The sequence below is a fragment of the Sylvia atricapilla genome, chromosome 20 (genome assembly GCF_009819655.1).
Source record: "Sylvia atricapilla isolate bSylAtr1 chromosome 20, bSylAtr1.pri, whole genome shotgun sequence".
Lineage (NCBI taxonomy): Eukaryota > Metazoa > Chordata > Aves > Passeriformes > Sylviidae > Sylvia > Sylvia atricapilla.
In genome coordinates, this window is record NC_089159.1 from 700,109 (window position 1) to 719,491 (window position 19,383).

Genomic DNA, 19,383 nt, shown 5'->3' on the forward strand with positions numbered 1-19,383 from the left:
CACCCCCGGACACCCCCGTCCCTTCCCCGCGCCGATCCCCACCTGCCCCCCAACCCTCTTTCGGCCCGGGGCCACCTGTGGTGCGGAAGCCCCGGTGTCACCCGGGATGAGAGACCACTCGGGTGCCAGTCGGGATGGGACACACATCCATCATCCTAAACGCCCCTGGCCCCCATGCCGGTGGGCGCAGTCCCCCCGTCCTCTCCCACCGCCTGCCTTGGCAACTCCCCCCCTCTTCCAGCTTTTTTGGCAGAGACGCGCTGGCTTGGAGAGAGCAGCGAGGAATAAAAAAAAATTAAAAAAAAAAAAAAAAAAAAAAAAAAAAGGGGAAAGGAAAAAAAAAAATCCTCTCCGAGCAGCCAGCCCAACCGCCGGGAGAGGCTCGTGTGTGTTTGGCCTTTCCTCATGACGTAGTGTCCTGTGCCTCTCCCCCCTCTCCCTCTCCTTTTCCCCTCCCTCCTCACCCCCCTCTCCTTCCCCTCGCATCCTTGGGAGCAACAATTAAGCAGCTCTGGGATAAAACACACAGCCCGCGGGAGCACGGGGGCATTGCTTCAAGACATGGCAAGGCAGGCAGCTGCACCCCTCCTCCCCGGAGTCCTCCTCCTCCTCTCCATCCTCCCGGCTACTCAGCAAGGAGGTAAGGAACGAAAGGCTCTTTCCCGTAGCCCGGCCAGCGCTCCGGTTCCGCGGAGACCCTCCGCAGGCACCGGGGCTGCGACACCCTCCGGGCAACCTCTCGCCTGCCCTCGCCTGTCCCGGCTGTCCAGCCGCGAGCAAGGACAGTCACCCACCTCGCCCTGCCTTGGGAACATCCTCGAGGGTGGGTGGGCAGGTACCCACCTCCGCCGAGGGCTCTTTGCTCCCCAAACCGCATGGCTTGTGCCATGCCCAGGTGGGGTGGGATGTCACCGAACGTGGTGACACGGGGCAGTCGGTAACGGCACCGCTGCACCAAGCACTTGTCAGGGGGAGGCTGCTAGGGGTGTCCTGGTGAGAGGCTTGGGGACGCCACACATGTGAGGACATAAGAGGTTTGGGGCATGAGAGGCTAAGGAATATGAGAGTCTCGAAGGCACGAAAGGCTCAGGAACAGGCGTACAGAACACCAGGAGTGGCCACCAAACTCCCATGGGACTTAGAAGTGGAAGGGACCGGGGGAGGTGGCAGCTGTCACCCCGCGGTGCGATGGCAGCAGGAGCTGAGGGCGGTGGGTGGGTGGCAGCATCCCGCAGTCGCTGTGTGCGAGCTGCCGCTCAGTGTGTGGCCGTGACAGCCCCGGGGCTGCCGCAGCTGCAGAGCGGCGCGACCCACCCGAACGGCGGCCTGAGGGTGCCGGGGGGCTTCACACTGCCCTCATCGCCCTTGTGCCACCGGCGTCGGGTCCCTGTCCCAGCGCGGTCCAGGGCCGTGTGACAACCCAACCCACGCACACGCAGGTGCGGCACACACGGCCGGGGCGACGAGGTGACAGCCAGAGCAGGGATCCGTGTCCCAGCCGTGTGAACACATCCCCGGCCAGCGCAGCCGATGCCTGCCCGGTGACCAGCCCGTCCCGGTGTCAGACTCCAGGCGGGGAGAGCAGCTGAGCAGATTCAGAGCCCCCACCGCAGTGTCCAAACTGGGCAGAGGGCTTTGAGGAGGCGACAGCGCGACCAGGGAGGGGACTATCACCTCTGGAGAGCCGCGTGGTTGTGCCAAGGAGAGCATCAGATGGGCACAGCCACCATCAGCCACGGGGTCGGGGCTGTCGTGTGGGGCTTGTTGGACAGAGAGGATTGAGGACCAAAGGAGGAGAGGGGGCAGGATACCGTGGGCAGTGCCAGGGCTGGGTGGGCACCAGGGCAGCCACAGGCTGGCCACTTGTCACCAAGAACAGAGCCCCACCTTGCTGGTGCCCCGCAGCTCACGGGACCCTGCCCTCGGGCTGGCTGACCCTGGCTGTGCAGGCAGTGGGACCCCAGAGCCGGGAGCTGCCTGGGAAGTCGAGCCGCTGTTGATGCATAGTCCTGCTCGGGGTACTGGATGGGATGTGCTCAGTCCTGGGCACTGTCCATCCCTGGTGGTGAGAGAGATGTGGCTTGCTGATCCTGGCTGGCTTTGTTCTTCAAGCCGTGGCCAGCTGGGACAGTCTCTGGAGGACTTTGGACCCCTGAGACCCTGCAGCAGTTTGAGACTGTTGGCCCCACTCCAGGCCCTGGCTCAGTCCCCAGGGGGGTTTGCTACTTTGGGAGCAGCTCAGGAGGTGACCTGACCCTGGAGATGGTCCCAGTGCAGGTGAGACACAAGAGAAGCCTCTTCCATGGAGGACTGAGCAGGGTTTCTGCAGCCTGGTGTCCCACCCCTGCTCCTGGCACACCAGCCCTTGGGGACAGAGCTGGCACAGAGGTGCCATGGTGAAGGGGGATCCCAGGAGTGCTGGAGACTGTCAGGGCCGTGTCCTCCAGCATCAGCTGCCAGTTCAGCTCCAAACCAACCAGGCAGGAGAGGGAACCCTGAGACATCCCAGGGTGAGGGGTTTACACCCAGATTGTCACCTCAGAGCAGTGCCTGTCACCTCAGAGCACTCAGGAAACCCACAGCAGTAGGTCAGGATTAGTCCCTGGGGATATGCCCCTGGGGAGCAGAGCTGTGCTGGCACCATGGGGACCTGTACAGCCAGACAGGGGGAAGGTGTCGTGATTCCCTCAAGGTGCCAAGTGCAGCCTGTCCCGGCAGGGCATCCATCCCTCAGTGCTTCCTGTGTGGAGCACAGGGGATCCCCCAGTAGTGACACCCCCAGGAGGGACAAGAGGGACCCTGAGGAGGTCCCAGCCCTTCAGGCTCTGGGCCCACAGGGAGCAGCTCGGGTGGGTGCAGAGAGGCAGGCACTGGGTGTTCTGGCACCCAGCCTGGGGCTGTGGGGACCCTCTGAGGACACCCAGAGTCCCCAGGGCGGGGCTGGGATGGCATCTCCCCTTTCCAGCTGGACCCTGGCCCGCTGGGGCTGCTCCCTCCCCTCACAACTGGCAGGGTGCAGTTTGTCCGCCAGCGCTCGGAGATGAAAGCTGGAGCTTCAGGGGGGCTGGAGAGGAGCCAGGCCCCGGCAGCAGCCCCCCCGCTCCCCCCGAGCTGCTACCAGCGAGCTCGGCCCGGGATGCAGCACAGCTTCAAAGTCACTTGGAGACTGAATGTTTCCATAACTTTCTCCCAAGAAAAAGAAAACAGCGGAATGAGGGAAGAGGGGAAATGGTGGTGGTTTAGCACTGAGGCTCCTCCGGGAGTGGGTGCCCACGGGCAAAGAGAGGGAGTGAGGTATGAGGGTGTTCCATGGTGGATTCTCTATCCTAGTCTTGGTCTCAAAACATATGGAATAGAGAAATCCTTCGCATTTCTGGCTTGTGAAGGGGGCTGCAAGCAGTGGTGCAGATAGAAACGGTGCAGCTGATCCAAACAGGATCGGAAGCAGCTCTGGCAGCAGAACAGCATGGATATATCCACACCTGGGGATGGAGCTGGGGGGGGGAATATGTCCCATTCCCATAAACAAGGAGACTCCACACCAGATCCCGAGCACCTCCATGGCTCACACCCTGACACAGCTGGGGCTGCAAGTGTCTGTAAATTCTCTGGCCCCTGGATTGAGAAACCATCCCTGGGGTGGGATGCAGGCTCACAGCCAGCCCAGCCCAGGAGACAGGCTGGGAGCCCAGGAAAATCCCCTTCCCAGGGTCCTGGCAGGCTCAGAGCAGAGGCAGCACAGAGCTCCTTCAGCACTGGGAAGCTGCTGACTCAGTCTCCCCTTCCCTGATGTGCCAAGGGAATGGGTGGAGAGGACAAATGGGAGCACATAGACCCCAAACTGGGCTGGGGGCTGCTGGCCCTGAGGCTGGGCAAGGACAGAGATGGCCAAAGAGCAATGGCCAGAGCCCAGTGTGGTCATGGTGTCACCAGTGTGTGGGCTGTCACCAACACTTGTGCTTGGTGGTGCTGCCAGGTGGAGGGACTGGAGATGCTGGGGGGATCTGGAGAGACGCCCCCCCGGCAGTGTCTGCACCAGGGAACAGCCCCGAGCTGGGTTACGGAGGAGCAGCAGGGCATCCAGGAGCAGTGCAGGTCTGGCCATACCTGGCAGCAGAGCTGGTCAGGAAAAGCTCCTGAGGGAAAGGTCTGCCCCCGCACAACCACTTGGCACTACCACCCAGTCACCCATCCCACTGCCTCTGGGCCATCCCATCTCCTGCCAGGCCTTGCTGACCTGGCCCCCCCAATCTGGGCAAGGAGATGGCAGATAGACCAGCACAGCCTCTGCAACCCTCCCGAATGTGTCTAGGCACAGAGCCCTGTCTCTGGGATGGTGCCTGGGGGGTGCCTGGGGAGGGGGCAGAGACAGTGTCACCACAGTGGAACCCTCCTGGCAGCACCCCCAGTGCCCCAGGACAGTGGTGATGATGAAAAAGGCCGAGTTCGGCAGCTGTGGCTGTGTGCAGGTCACACCTGGACATTTCTGTGGTCCTCACGTTGGAGGGATGCCGTGAGAAATCCTTGTCCCAGCTTTCTTGGGAGTCTCCATCAGGCAGCACTGGCACAGGGTGACAGAGGGGTAGGAGCGGCTCCCCCATTGTCACCGCACCACCAGGGATCTTGCCTGGTTTGGGGGGACTGAAGCTGGGGAGTATGATGGGGGCTGAGCATCTCCTCGCGGGTGGGGACAGTCCCTGGCTGTGCCACGGCTGTCCCTGGCCGTGCCCGGCGCTGGCTCCCAGCGGCAGCGGGGCCGGGAGGGAGAGCTGCTGGTGTGCGGACGCTTGGAGTTCGTTTGGAAACGAGGCAGGAGTTGGAGTTGTGTTTCTCCAGGCTGGGGGGTGGTGTGGGCGGGGAATGTGCGGGAGAAGGAGCCGTTCTGTCACCCCCTGGCCGGGAAACGGAGCTGCTCCGGAACCCCTTGGCCGGCGGCCGGGCCAGCGGGCTGAGCGCGGGTCCCCTCCTGTCCACGGGACGCTGGTGGAACCTCGGGACGGGATATAGTGAGCACAGGCCTGGCCCCACTCCCTGGAGCCGTGGGATGGGTCGTGGCACGGCTCCTCCCCCTGCGTGCTGCGTCCCGAGGATGTTCTGAGTGTCCCAACAGCTCCTGTGCATGCACCGCCCGGCGCCCGTGTCACACACGGGGATGTCCTGACTCACTGGTGCATCCCTGTGGCATCTCTGCCAGGTGCCCAGGATGGAAGGGACAGGTGAGCAGGCCCCAGGCCCTCATCCCTGCCACTGGTGAGGCACAGTGCGGCGGACGCCCCCCAGAGTTTGCCCCACATCTGGGATGGAGATGTGCAGCACGAAGTGCTCTACTGTGGTGTGCCATCCCTGTCACCTGCCAGCTCTGCCTCCTGCCTGTCCCCCCTGGGCATTGCCCAGCCCGTGGTGCTGCTGCCAGGGCTGTGCACCCACCTCCCGGGCCACTGGGGAGGCCACTGCAGGTCCTTAGGTCCCAGCGATGCCTCCACAGCGTCTCCAGTGCCCACGCCCCTTGAAGTCCATCCTCCGTAGCAGCACACGCAGCAGGGCTGGCTGCAGCTTCCTGTGGAACCTGTGGCCACGGCAGCCCCCCGCACCCTCCTGGCAGCCCCCCTGCCTTGCTCTGTCCTGCAAACTCCACCACAAGCCCTCTCCCACTGCCAGAAGAGGAGCTTCCCTCTGCACTGCAGCCCTCTCGTGGTCCCCAACCCACCTGCAAGTGCCCAGCCCACATATGGCCCTGGAGGTGCTGGAGGGCCAGACGGGGGTGGCAGCCGGGTGGTCTGCAGCAGACATGCCACTGCCAGTGTCCAAATCAGTCAAAACACCTTTTTGTGGCCTCTGAGGATGAGCTGAGATGCCCTGGAAAGCGCTGGCACCTGAGTGGTGACTTCAGTGTCACACGGACAGGCAGAGGGACACAGGGAGGGTTCCATGGGTCTCAGCAGTGTCTCCCCAGTCTGTCACTCCAGTCCCACTGGCCTGAGCTGGCTCTTCCCATTGGCACCTCAGCAGACAGGACACATCCAAGGATCCTTGGGGCAGCCCCAGAGGATGTTCAGGTATGGCTGGGACTGTGGGGGTGGACTGGGACAGCCCCACGTCGGTGGCCGTGCCTGGACCCACCCCCCAGAGCCACGTGAGGCTGGAGGTGATGGAGACAGCCCTGGCTGTGGGACGGGACAGGCGCTGGGAAGAGTTGGACAGCAGCCAGCCCCTTGTTCCTCCCTCCTTCCCATGCAAGGTCACGTCCTGCTGACACCTCCACTGAGGTCCACACCTGGGTCCCAGCTGGGGCACCTCCAAGCCCTGTCACCACTGTCACCTTGGGCAAACAGGGATGCAAGGAAAGGCAGAGACCTGCCCTCGATCTCCACAGGGAGCAGCAGGGGAACCAGGAGGAGCCCCTACCCCTCTGCCTTGGACCTCTGTGGGGATTTTAACAAGCGTCTCTTCTCTTGCAGGGGTTCCTGGTGCTATCCCGGGAGGAGGAGTCCCAGGAGGAGGCTTTTTCCCAGGTAAGGGGGGGCCAGGCACCATTGGGAGGGGACATCACCCTGTCTGCAAGGATTGGCAGGTGCCTGGGGGTCCTTGAATGCCTTTGAGACATCATGGAAGGCTGGGGACCTGCCAGCCAAGATCAGGTGACAGGGAGACACCCTGTCTGGCTGCTCAGCATGGACTCTGCATCAGCCTCGTGGTGTGTGGACCTCGTGGTGGGTGGCAGTGGCAGGCTTACCCTGCGGGGCCCATAGCCCAGGGCTGGAACCTACACCCTGCCCAGCCCTGGCCACAGGAGGCCTCAGAGATCACAGCCTGTCCCCAGAGCTTCAGCCAAAATCCTGGGGACATCCCAGGGGGGCTGGTCCATGCCCTGACACCCGTGTGACCCTCCCCACCTCCCCAGGGACACCCCTGGGTGGGTGCTGGGTGATCCCAGGGGCAGCGCTCAGACTGTGCCCTTGCTCGCAGGTGCTGGAGTTGGAGGTTTGGGAGCAGGTGAGTGCTGGTATGCCCTGCCAGGCTGTGCTGGGCTCGGGAGAGGGGCAGATCTGCCTTGTTTGGGCAGGGGGTCTGCCGCCAGGCTGGCCCTATCCTACGTGTCCCCCTGCACGGGGATGCTCGGAGGGAGGATGGCTCTGACCCCTCTCCCTCCGCTCGCTCTCCCCTAGGACTCGGGGCTGCAGGGAAACCTCCTAAACCAGGTAAGAAGTCTTTCCCTGGCTCTCACCACCTCCAGGCACGCCAGTGGCCAGGACATTTCACCACCACGGCTGCCCTCGAGCTGCTCCCCCGTGGCCAAAGGGGACCCTCGCTGGCCAAGGCACTCCCTGCCCTGCCCTACCTTGCCACACTAATCCTGCCACAGCCTCCAGGAGCCTCCCTCCCACACTCCGCTTCAGCTCTGCGCCCTGCCCCCAGGCCCTCCAAACCACCCTTTGGGGGTGCTTGCTGCCTGTAAAGCTGTGCCGGAGCTGCAGGAGGAGATGCAAAGCCGGGAGCCAGTGTCCCAGTGGGAAGCTGGAAGCGCCTCCACCTGCCTGCCACCGGGGCCAAGCAGCTTTTGCAGAGGCTCTTGCAACCCACACTGGGCTTTGCCTGGCCTAGGAATGCTGGGGAGAGGGGAGATGCTGGCAGGAGGATGCACAGCTGGAGAAAGCACAGCTGGAGGGCACAGAGCCCGGGGCAGCTGGGACTAAGTGTGCAACATCTGGGGCCAAGGGAAATCATGGAATCATAGAATGGCCTGATTTGGAAGGGACCTTAAAGCTCATCCCATTCCGCCCCCTGCCATGGGCAGGGACACCTCCCACTGTCCCAGGCTGCTCCAAGCCCCGATGTCCAGCCTGGCCTTGGGCACTGCCAGGGATCCAAGGGCAGCCACAGCTGCTCTGGGCACCCTGTGCCAGGGCCTCACCACCTCCAGAGCAGAGAATTTTCTCCTAACATTGAGTCTAAATCTCTCCTCTTTTGGTTTAAACCATTCCCCCTTGTCCTGGCACTCTCTGCCCAGTGCCTGTTGATCCAAATGGAGAGATGCTGCTTTAGGCAGACCTTGGGGTCCCCTCCGTGCCCACCCCAGGGGTCCCTGCTGTGCCCAGGGCATGGGCACTCCACAGCCCCGGCCCTCCCAGCCGGCCCAGCTGCTCAGTGGGACCTGCAGCCCGAGGCGGGGGCCAGCAGCCTCCGTTGCTCAGATTTCAGCTCGTGGAAAGAAAAACAAGGCCCTTTATTTTGGCGTAATTAAAACCAAACGCGGGGCGGCCGCGAAGGCCCAGCCGGAGCGGTGTCCGCGCCCGGAGCCAGCGGCACTGGAATTTGCGCCTGGAGGGAGCGAGGGCTGATGAGCCCCAGATGTTGGAAGGCAGAGCTGGCCGGAGACCCAGGGACTCATTCCTCAGCCATAAACATTTTGGTTCCATCCCCTTGTGGCCCAGCAGGGCGGGGGGTGGGTGAGGCAGAAGGGACGAGATGGAGGACCCGGGTGCTGGCAAGGACATTTGTCACCCATCCCTGTGCCCGTACCTGGGCTGTTGTCCCACCATCACAGTGCCACAGGGACTCCTCTGTCCCTCTGGGCCTGGCCACCTCACTCCGCTTCTCTTTCTAGGAGTCGGAGGACTTGGGGGACTTGGCCCCCTTGGCCTGCAGCCAGGTGAGCACTGACCACTGTCCACCGGCACTCTGGGCCGTCCCTGGGCTGATGTTCCCAGAGACCCACCTTGGGGACAGCACATCCGTTGTCCCCATCTCCACAGCGTGCTGGATGGGTCCCCTCTGGGCTGGGCTTCCCAGACCTGAGGCACTGCAGCCACCCAACAGGCCGCCCTGATGTCCCCCAGGCATGACAATACCAACCCCAGTGGGGTGACTCTGCACGAGAGGAGGCACCTGGGGTCCTCGCAGGGCCAGTAGCAGAGGGACAGTGCCTGCAGGTGGTCAGCCAGGGGCTCCAGGGGTGTCAGCACCCACTGCAGGGGTGTCAGGCACTGTGTGTGCCAGGTGGGATGTGGATGGGAGCACCAATCTGGGGGATGTAGGACAGGGCAGTGCCTGCTAATGCCACCTCGCCCAGCCTAACGCCAGCCCTGGCACCGCCACGCAGCCGCCACAGCTCACCACCCCCTGCGCCCACCGCGAGGGCAGGACACCCTCTTGGCAGCTGTTTTTAGGGGTGCTGATGCTGGATGTTCTTCCCACAGGTGCTGCGGGTGTGTTCCCGGGAGCTGCCTTTCCCGGGGGGGTGTTCCCGGGAGCCGCCTCGGCCGCGGCGCTCAAGGCTGCTGCCAAAGCTGGTGAGTGCTGGGATGGGGTCTGGGCAAGGCCATTCCCGGTGTTCCCCGGGAGTCTGGGCCAGGACAGATTTCTCCTGGAGCCGGGGCTGCAGGCAGGAGCTGATGCTCTCACTGGGCTCCCCAGTGACTCAGAGGGACCCAGGCTCGGGGGGCCAAACCTGAGCTCCCGGGAGCAGAGACCACAGAGCTGCCTGGTGCCTGTGCCCAGTGTGGGGAACCCACCCCTGGGACTGCCTCCGCGTGTCCCCTTCACCCCAGAAGGGCCATCCTGAGCTTGTCCCTTCTCTGCCACCCCTCCGGCCAGCCGCAGCCCAGCGGTGGCACGTCCCCCTGGTACACCGCTCTTCCCAATGCCCCCAGGTGCTGGCATTGGAGGCGTGGGTGGAATTGGTGGTCCTGGTGGCCTCGGGGTCTCCACAGGTAGGAAATACCCCTCGATCCCAGCAGGGCCAAGCCTGGGGCAGAGCTCTCCCCGGGGTGGGCAGGAGCCGGGCCGGGGCTCAGGGATCTCTGCTGCCCGCAGGTGCCGTGGTACCGGGCGCGGTGCAGCCCGGCCTTGGCGCGGCAGGGAAAGCCCCTAAAATACCAGGTAGGTGTCGGCCCCGGAGTGCGGGCCGGGGCGGGGAGCGACTCCAGCTGCCTCCTCATCCCTGAATTTCTTTTGCCTGCAGGTGCTGGGATTCCTGGAGCTTTTCCGGGCGGTGTGCTCCCCGGCGCAGGTGAGCGAGGGGTCCCCCCCACCGTCAGCGCCCCAACCTCCCGAGTGGTGCCTGCCCAGTCCCAGCGACCCCCGTAGGGAGAGCACCCTGCCCTGCCGCCCACCTGCCTCCCGCTGCTTCCTGCAGTTTCCAAACGCCTTGGCTGAGGTCACAGTGACATTTCCACCGTGCCAAAGGCATGGGGGGACCTGACGCCTCCATCCTGTGCCAAGCTTGGCGGGAGCAGGCAGCACCAGCACTAGGAGAGGAGCTGGCACAGCCACCAGGACTGGCGGCGTGGGAAGGAGGGGGAGGAGGTGGCAGGAGAGAGGAATTCCTCAGTGCAAAATAATTTGGGGGAGGAAAACTTGTGAAAACAAGATGTTTCGACACTGTCCGAAGTGTGTTCCTGGTCAGGAATGTCTTTTCCATGTCTGAAAACGCTCAAGTTATAATGAAAGACATTTGTAAGAGGGGAAAAGGAACCCCAAACCAAAAGGAAACTTAAAACTCAAAACCCAAAAATCCAACCCAAATGACTGCAAGGCAAAAACTGTCTGCCGCCCTTGGAGGGCTGGAGAACCCTGTCTGGCCCCAGGTCACTGAGCATCACCAGGGCAGAGAGCACTTCCCAGGTCTGGCTGGAGCTTTGCTGTCACCAGTGGGACCCCTCTTGAATGTCTTGTTCCCTGCAGGTTCCCAGTCTGTTCCACAGGCAGCTCCAGGCCTGGAGCAAACCCCTCCTGGCAGCTGGAGGTGCAGACAGCTGGCAGAGGGCTGTCCCAGCAAGGCCTGAGGATGAGGGTGCCCTGGGTGGCAAGACACGGGTGACAGGGATTTGGAAGCTGTGTGTAGGGGTCTTGGGTACCAGTAACATTCCAAGGCCCCAGCTCATCCCGCTGCTCTCTGCTCCAGGTGTTCGCTTCCCTGGCGTGGGGGTGCTGCCCGGAGTCCCCACTGGAGCTGGAGTCAAGCCTAAAGCCCCAGGTAGGTTCCTTCAATCCCCTTGGAACACTGGGGTGGGTTCAGGGCTGGCTCCAGCTTGGCACCCCAGCCCATCCTTTGAGATCACAGACCTACAGGGCACTTAGCAGTGAAACCAACCTATGGCTGAATCCACTTAGGTTAATTTGGGCCTCCAGCAGCAGCCCAGGGCTCACACAGGTCTTTGTGTTTCCTTTTAGGAGCTGGAGCCTTTGGAGGAATCCCTGGTGAGTGTTGCGTCTCTCTTGCCTGTCCTTCTCTTCCTTCCCAAGCCTGTTCCTCATAGCCATGGTCTCCCCACACCAGAAGATGCCTCAGGGCTTCCCAAGCCACCCACTCTCCTCTGCCAGGGTGCTCTGGGGCACTCCCCTTCCTCCAGGACTGGTGGCAGGCGTGGCGCGGGCTCCAGGTGAGAGTCTGCTGTTGGTTTGCAGGACTGGGAGGTTTTGGAGGTCAGCAGCCTGGTGTCCCTCTGGGGTATCCCATCAAAGCTCCTAAGCTCCCAGGTAAGCTCCACAGCCAGCAGAGTGGCTTCACTGCGGGTGAAGGATCCCCAGCAGTGTCAGGAGAAGGACCCGCCGTTCCCCGGGGCTGAGGCACCGTGCTCACAGGTTCTCCGGACCTGGCAGTGCCTGTGCTGGCCCTGGGACAGCAGGACTGAGCCAGGGGCTCTGCTGTGCCCTGCCTGTGACAGCCCCATGGGCAGCTGCTGGGGCAATGCCTCCAGCTCTATGGACAATGCTGTGCCTCTCTCCAGCTGTTGTAAGGTAGGAAGGGCCATGTTCTGAGGACACGCTCTGGGCCAGCCCACCCTGGGATGTCTTTGCCAGCTCCTGCTGGCACAAGGCACAGCCCTTGCAGGGATGGTGTGATTTCTGTGGCTTCCTGGGGTTGGGCTGGGCATTTACTTGAGCCAGGTGCCTTGGCTCAAGGAGCTGTGGCTGAGGCTACCTGTAGGCTCCAGGCAGGTCCAGGCTCCAGGCACTGCCCACCTGGATGGGGCTCAGCCCCAGCCCAGGTCAGCCTGGGGGAGCTCAGCACCCCTTTCCTAGCCTGGGCTGCTCTGGACACCTTCCTCTCCCAGCCATGTGGCGGGTGCCAGGTCTGCCTGTCCCCAGGCAGCCATGCCCATGGAGGGACAGTGGCAGCAACACCTGGGCAGGGCCCCTATCGCTGGGGTGCTGGGGAGTGCAGTGGAGATCTACAGGCATTGCACCCAGACAAGTTGCTGGAGGCAGGAGAGCCTCGGTGAGAGGAGCCTACCTCAAGCAGCACATCCCAGCCCAGCAATCCCAGCCCTGCTCCAGCCCCAGCAGCTCTGCTGGCCTCCCCCCAGCAGGGCCCGTGGCCACAAGCAGTGGCAGGGATCCCCGGCCCCTCTGGTTTCCTGCAGTGGAGCAGAGTTGTGATCCTTAAGGAGGCTCGGCCCCCTCCGCCAGTGGACCCCGTCTGGGTCCTGGCCCCAGGATAGGGACCAGGACAGTGAGGGTGTCTCCAGACCTTCCTGAGGTGCTGGGGGATGCCAGTCTGTCATCTCTGATGGCTTGGGGCTGGCAGTGCAAAGACAGGCTGTACTGCTGGCTCTGGAGGCTCTTGTCTTGGTGCTGCAGATGGGTCCAGGGCTGCCACACGTGGGGTGTTCCCTTCAGTGTCCCTGCTGCAGTAGGTCCAGGTTGAGAGGGAATGAGGAGACAGTGGGCCTAATAACATTTTCAGTGGAAAGTCATCTCTTTAGATGACTTGCTCCTGTGCTGTTTCTACTCAGGAGGTGGCCCTGGGGTCACCCAACTTGCTGGAGGCTCAGTCTGAAGCTGTGGCTGAGGTCAAGGTCCCATTGATGCCATAAGGATGGGGACCACTCCCCAATGTCCAGCTGTGCTTAGGTGACAACAGTCTGTGCACAGCCCTTCCAGTGTGTTCATCAGCCTGAGCCCCTCTGGCAGTATGGAGACACTCCCATGGGCACAGTCCCAGGGCAGGGGCTGCCATCCTGTCCAGCTGGGGAGCTGGACTTGGACCCCGCAAAACCCTTGGAGACCAAAAGCTTGGACTTCTGGTCCTTGGAGTCACCTCCATGTGTGTCACCCCTTTCCCAGCTTTAGGGTGAGCAAGGTGCTGCTGATGAGGTGCCCCTGGATCAGCAAGGGTGGCCCTCAAGGTGGGGGACACGTGGCACAGCTGACTGTGAGCCTCTGCCTGCCGGCACCACTGTGCTGGTGTGGGATACCATGGGATAGCCCGGCAGGATGGAGGGAAATCTGCTCCCCGTTTGCTGGCTGCTGGGAGGGGATGGTGTCCAGCACTCGAGTAGATGCTGTGCCATGAGTAATTGCATGCTGGCTGCAGGCGGCCACATCCCTGCCCATGGCCCCCTTGCTGGAGGCACCCCCCACCCTGTGTGCAGCTCAAGGTGTCCCCCCCAGGAATGTGGCAGCCCATGGCCTCATGCTGCTGCCAGCAGTGATGGGAGCTGTGAGCTGCTGGTTGCCAAGCCCACAGTCCCCACTGAGTCAGGGGCATCCCTGCGCCAGTTCGAGTGCTGGGATCTGGCTCTTTGGCTAGGAGACATTTCCCTAGCCGCAATGTTCCAGCTCATGATCCCTCCCCATCCCTTCGCACTGACCTCCTAACGAGGTCACTTTTCAGCCAAGGCTCCCAAGCCCTGATTCCAATTAAAACCTTGGAGCTGCCTGGGGTGCAGCCAGCTGGGTACAGCTCTTGCTGTGGGGCTCCCACGGGACCCCTCACTGGAGCGGGATCATGGGAGGCTCCTGCAGAACGAGCTTCAGGCATCACAGCCCTCGGCCAGGGCTCAGAGGGGGCGGCTCTTTCAGTCACTGCTTTCCAGATGAGGGAGAACAGCATCTCCTGGCCCAGCTCCACCACGGGGGTTTGTATCCCGGAGGCTTCATTGTCACAATGGACGGAGCCCCCGGGCTGGTGCTGCAGAGCGGAGCCAAGCTGTGGGGCAGAGGGGACAGGGCCAGCAGCAGCCAGGTGCTAACCCTCCCTTCTCTCCTCTCCTCTCGTCCCCAGGTGGCTATGGACTGCCCTACACCAATGGTAAGCTGCCCCGTGGTGAGTGCTTTTGTTCTCACTCCTTATGGCTCCACTGGTGGCCAGCATGACCTGGTGGCTACCAACCCTCAAGGTGGTGTGAGGGATATCCCGCTCCCAGAGCAAGGTGATTCCTTGGGGACCTCATGCCTTGCCCATGGTGGACCAGCCCGGGAACTCCACTCTCCCGGCATCCCTGGGAGCTGTTAATCCGTCCTGAGCCCCTCCAGGCCCAGACAGGGATGTTTGTACTGCGATCTCAAGTGGGGAGGAGCTGGCTTTGGCATCCCCCTGCATCCTCTGGCGCCAGAGGGAAGAGATCCAAGGGAACCACTCCATCTGTCTCCTTGTCCTTGCCCTGGCTGGTGCCTGACCTGGCTCTGCCGCTGTGTTGTGATTGCAGGCCTCAGGCCCGCCGGGATAGGAGCCGGCCTCCTGGCAGGAAAGGCAGGATACCCCACGGGGACAGGTACACCCCGACCCCGCGGCCCCAGGGTGGGGACTGCCACGGGCATGACAGGGGACCGGGCACCCTGTCACCCTGCCGGTCCCAGGATGGGTGTTGGGCGCTACCCCGGCTTCTGGGGACTGCAGGGACAGCCCGGAGGGGAGCAGCACCTCCCACAGAGGGGACAGATGCTGGCAGGAGTGCCCGGTCCCCGGCGGCCCCGGTGCGGTGGGGAAGCTGAGGTGGGATTGTTCTCAGGACCTCAGTGGCTCAGTGCCCGTGTCCCTCCGCAGGGGTCGGAGCACAGGCGGCAGCAGCAAAGGCAGCAGCGAAACTTGGTGAGTCGCCCTCGGTGGCACAAATACCACCCCATCTCTCCAGCTGCTCCCTCCCAGCCCCGGGAATGCTGGTTGTGTCCCCATGTCCCCACATCATCGGCTCACCGTGCTGTCCCCTGCGGCAGGAGCCGGTGTCTTGCCCGGGGTTGGTGGCATCCCGGGAGTCGCACCCGGCGTCGGCGTCGGCGGTGTCCCAGGAGTTGGAGGTGAGGCGATGAGACGGCTCTGCCCTGGGGCTTGGGGAGGGTCTCCTCCCCTTATCCCACATCCTGACTCTCTCCCGCTATCCCGGCAGTTGGAGGACCGGCAGCAGCAGCAGCAAAAGCAGCAGCAAAGGCGGGAGCTTTCGGTGAGTTCCTGCTGCCTCGGACACATCTCAGGATAGGGAAGAGCTGTGCATCGATGCCAGGGGCTGAGTGGCTCCACAGCTGCCCCGGCAGCCCCTATCCCATCCTCTGGGGCGCTCTCACTGCCCCCTGTCCCAGCTCCAGCAGCTTTTCCAGCAGTGATGAAGGGCTGATGGGCACCTCGGGATGCAGCAGCCTGGCACGGGGAGAACATGCCCATCACATGCAGTCCCTCCATGAGATGTGGGTTTGCTGTGCCGGGTGCCAGCAGGGTGGCGGAGGATGTGGTGTCTGTGCTGAGCTGTCCTTCCCTAGTGGTGGTCCTGGTGATGCAGATCTCCGCTGCTCCCCTCTGTGGCTGGCCCCACTGTGCTGGGGGGCCAGCCTTGCATTACTTTGTGGGAGAAATGCAAGGAGCAAATCACACATACAGGGAAAACGTGCCAGCCCTGGGGCAGCTGGGATGTACAACCACAGCCCTGGGGGACCTTGGGAGTCACCAAAATCCTGGGTGGCCAGGGCCCTGATGGGGATGGGGGAGCTGGGAATCAAATTCCCAGGTGCATCCCAGGTTGCCTAAGGAGCTGCTTTAGGATGAGTCCATGGAGCCCAGCACATGGGCCAGTACCCAAGACACTCCTGTGACCGTGAGACAGACTGAGTCCCCACCAGTGGCAAAGTGGGATGTTTGTGGGGAGTCTGATTGCTCTGTTTCCCTCCAGGTGCAGGGGCAGTGCCCGGAGTAGGAGGTGTCCCTGGCTTGGTACCTGGCGTCGGAGGTGTTCCCGGAGTGGTGCCCGGCGTTGGAGGTGTCCCTGGGGTGGCAGGTGACTGTTCCAGGAGCCCTGTCCCCATGGCCCGGCTCTGCGGGGCCGTGGTGGCTGAGGGTCCCTGTCTCCCTTGTCCCCAGGGGTGCCGTCGGCAGCAGCAGCAGCAAAGGCAGCTAAGTACGGTACGTGCTGTGTGGGCCCCCAGCCCCTGGGTCCCCTGCCTGTCCTGCCCATCCTGACACACGGGGGGTGCCTGGGCACTGGGTGTCCCCTGGGATTGCTGCTGAGTGGGAATGGGGAATGCTGAGCCCAGCTCTTGGCTGCTCATTCTGGGCCTGGTTCCATCTCCAGGGCAGGACCTTCTCCCCCTCCAGAGTTTCTCCAGGCAGTCTTGTGGAAGTGAACAATGAGCCCCAACTGACTGGTTTAGATTTAACTGAATTCTTGCATTTTGTACCAAATCTATTTCCAGCAGCTGCACTGTTGCAGGATCTGGTGCTCATGGGCTCAGTGTAGCTGACATTCAGGTAGAGATTCTTGGCAGAGGGGCCCCTGCCCAAGATCAAAGATCTCCAAAAACTTGGTGGGGTACAGAAAAATATCCAAATGCTAGGGTCTAGCAATTCCTGCCCTGCCCTGATTGGGACCCTCCTGGATGAGGCCATGGATGCTCCACTGTCCAGGGCACGATGACGAGACGAAGCCATGCCAGGTGCCACCTTTGAGCTCCTGCTGCAGCCAGCTCTGAGTTGTCCCCTCTTGTTCCTGCAGGCGCCGGTGTTCCCGGTGTCGGTGTGGGCGGTGTCCCCGGCCTCGTGCCCGGAGTAGGAGGTGTCCCTGGCTTGGTACCTGGCGTCGGAGGTGTCCCCGGAGTGGTGCCCGGCGTTGGAGGTGTCCCTGGGGTGGCAGGTGACTGTTCCAGGAGCCCTGTCCCCATGGCCCGGCTCTGCGGGGCCGTGGTGGCTGAGGGTCCCTGTCTCCCTTGTCCCCAGGGGTGCCGTCGGCAGCAGCAGCAGCAAAGGCAGCTAAGTACGGTACGTGCTGTGTGGGCCCCCAGCCCCTGGGTCCCCTGCCTGTCCTGCCCATCCTGACACACGGGGGGTGCCTGGGTACTGGGTGTCCCCTGGGATCGCTGCTGAGTGGGAATGGGGAATGCTGAGCCCAGCTCTTGGCTGCTCTTCCTGGGCCTGGTTCCATCTCCAGGGCAGGACCTTCTCCCCCTCCAGAGTTTCTCCAGGCAGTCTTGTGGAAGTGAACAATGAGCCCGCACTGACTGCTTTCGATTTACCTGAATTCTTGCATTTTGTACCATTTTCCGGCATTTGATCCATTGCAGGATCTGGTGCTCACGGGCTCAGTGTTGCTTCCATTAGGTCAGAGATTGTTGGTGGAGGGGCCCCTGCCCCGGGTCACTGTCCTCCAAAATGTGTTGGGATGTGTGGGATGGTGGGATCCATCAGGTATAACCATGTCCAAGGAGCTCCAGTGGGGCCAAGGGTGATGGCCAAAGCTGTAAAGTACACTGCAGCCTAGGCCCAGGAAGAAGGCAGAATTGGCCCTGAGGTTTCACACAGCAGTGGGGGTCCACGTTCTACTCCAAAAGATGGAGGTAGCACCTACCTTGCCGGGTCTCAGGACCTTCTCCTTCATTGTTACTGTGGAGTTCCGGGAATCTCCATGAGGAACATTGGGAATCTCCACGAGGGGTTATGGCCAATGGCAACTCTCCTTAGGGGGATAAATTCCTGATACTGATCTCTTCTATACTGTATAGAAAAATCCCTCCACCTGCCCAGGGAAGGATGGGATTCAGGAATTCAGGAAGGAAGTCAGCAATGGCTGGTTTGTGCTGTGATGCCCCTGCTGGGCAGTGTCCCATGAGGACAAAGCCCTCTGACACTCAGACACTGCAGAAGGGAACTGATGCTTGTCCGTGTGGCACTATCATGTGCCAGCTTGTCCAGGCTGTCAGTGCCCTGGGCACCTCCCCAGACTGACCAGTGGCCAGGCTCCCAGCCCTCCCAGACACCTGCTGGGGAGACCCAGCCCCTTCTCCTGCGTGGCCTGTCTGGCCACAAGGCTTGATGTCCCTGTGACAAGGAGCACCTTGGGCTTCTGTGAGGATGAGGCTCATTGTGTGGTCTCTGTGCTGGTGGCTTCCTGGCAATCGTTGGCAGAGTCATGGGGCTGATCCCTGCCCTGCCCTGCTGGGGCCCCTCCTGGATGAGGCCGTGGATGCTCCACTGTCCAGGGCACGATGACGAGACGAAGCCATGCCAGGTGCCACCTTTGAGCTCCTGCTGCAGCCAGCTCTGAGTTGTCCCCTCTTGTTCCTGCAGGCGCCGGCGTTCCCGGTGTCGGTGTGGGCGGTGTCCCCGGCCTCGTGCCCGGAGTAGGAGGTGTCCCTGGCTTGGTACCTGGCGTCGGAGGTGTCCCCGGAGTGGTGCCCGGCGTTGGAGGTGTCCCTGGGGTGGCAGGTGACTGTTCCAGGAGCCCTGTCCCCATGGCCCGGCTCTGCGGGGCCGTGGTGGCTGAGGGTCCCTGTCTCCCTTGTCCCCAGGGGTGCCGTCGGCAGCAGCAGCAGCAAAGGCAGCTAAGTACGGTACGTGCTGTGTGGGCCCCCAGCCCCTGGGTCCCCTGCCTGTCCTGCCCATCCTGACACACGGGGGGTGCCTGGGTACTGGGTGTCCCCTGGGATCGCTGCTGAGTGGGAATGGGGAATGCTGAGCCCAGCTCTTGGCTGCTCTTCCTGGGCCTGGTTCCATCTCCAGGGCAGGACCTTCTCCCCCTCCAGGGTTTCTCCAGGCAGTCTTGTGGAAGTGAACAATGAGCCCCCAGTCATGGCTTTGGACTCATCTGAATTCTTGCATTTTAAGCAAAATCTGTTTTCTAGCAGCAGACCTGACGCAAGGTCAGGTGCCCCAGGGTTCAGTGTTGCTGCCATTAGGGCAGGGAATCCTGACAGAGGAATCCCTCCCTATGGTCATTGTCATCCAAAATGTGGTGGAATGTTTGGATCTATCAAGTGGCTCTAACTGGGTCTAGCAAGACCCAGGTGACGAGCAGGCATAGCTACCTCAGCCAGGAGCTTGTGTACATGGAGGATGCTGAACTGGCTCTGAGGTTCCATGCAGAACTGGCTTCCGCATGCTGCACCAAAAGGCAGAGCCAGCAATTGGGACCTGGCCAGGTCCCTGGAGCTTTTCCTCCATCGTTACTGCAGAGCCCTGGGAGTCCCCAGGAGGAGCCATGGTCAATGGCAACTCTGCTTTGAGGGTTAAACCACTGATGCCGCTCCTGTCTTCCATTTCTCTTCCACAATTTGTAGAAAAAAAATCCCTCCACCTGCCCAGGGAAGGATGGGACTCAGGAATTCAGGAAGGAAGTCAGCAATGGCTGGTTTGTGCTGTGATGCCCCTGCTGGGCAGTGTCCCATGAGGACAAAGCCCTC

At 62.4% G+C, this 19,383-nt stretch overlaps 1 protein-coding gene across 1 annotated transcript in view; it reads left to right on the plus strand.

The window, feature by feature from the left end:
- The window catches only part of LOC136370324 (elastin-like), a 24,580-nt gene continuing 5,197 nt past the window's right edge, over nt 1-19,383 (plus strand). Inside the window, exons 1-23 of the mRNA XM_066333699.1 lie at nt 1-640; nt 6,459-6,512; nt 6,967-6,993; nt 7,167-7,199; nt 8,606-8,650; nt 9,198-9,290; nt 9,651-9,710; nt 9,814-9,879; nt 9,962-10,009; nt 10,904-10,975; nt 11,173-11,199; nt 11,407-11,478; nt 14,009-14,035; nt 14,433-14,498; nt 14,771-14,815; nt 14,941-15,021; nt 15,111-15,164; nt 15,885-15,989; nt 16,073-16,114; nt 16,704-16,841; nt 16,925-16,966; nt 18,272-18,409; nt 18,493-18,534. Of these exons, the coding sequence (XP_066189796.1) occupies nt 562-640; nt 6,459-6,512; nt 6,967-6,993; nt 7,167-7,199; nt 8,606-8,650; nt 9,198-9,290; nt 9,651-9,710; nt 9,814-9,879; nt 9,962-10,009; nt 10,904-10,975; nt 11,173-11,199; nt 11,407-11,478; nt 14,009-14,035; nt 14,433-14,498; nt 14,771-14,815; nt 14,941-15,021; nt 15,111-15,164; nt 15,885-15,989; nt 16,073-16,114; nt 16,704-16,841; nt 16,925-16,966; nt 18,272-18,409; nt 18,493-18,534 (1,456 nt within the window). The 5' untranslated portion in view covers nt 1-561. The remainder of the gene's footprint in view (nt 641-6,458; nt 6,513-6,966; nt 6,994-7,166; nt 7,200-8,605; nt 8,651-9,197; nt 9,291-9,650; nt 9,711-9,813; nt 9,880-9,961; nt 10,010-10,903; nt 10,976-11,172; nt 11,200-11,406; nt 11,479-14,008; nt 14,036-14,432; nt 14,499-14,770; nt 14,816-14,940; nt 15,022-15,110; nt 15,165-15,884; nt 15,990-16,072; nt 16,115-16,703; nt 16,842-16,924; nt 16,967-18,271; nt 18,410-18,492; nt 18,535-19,383) is intronic.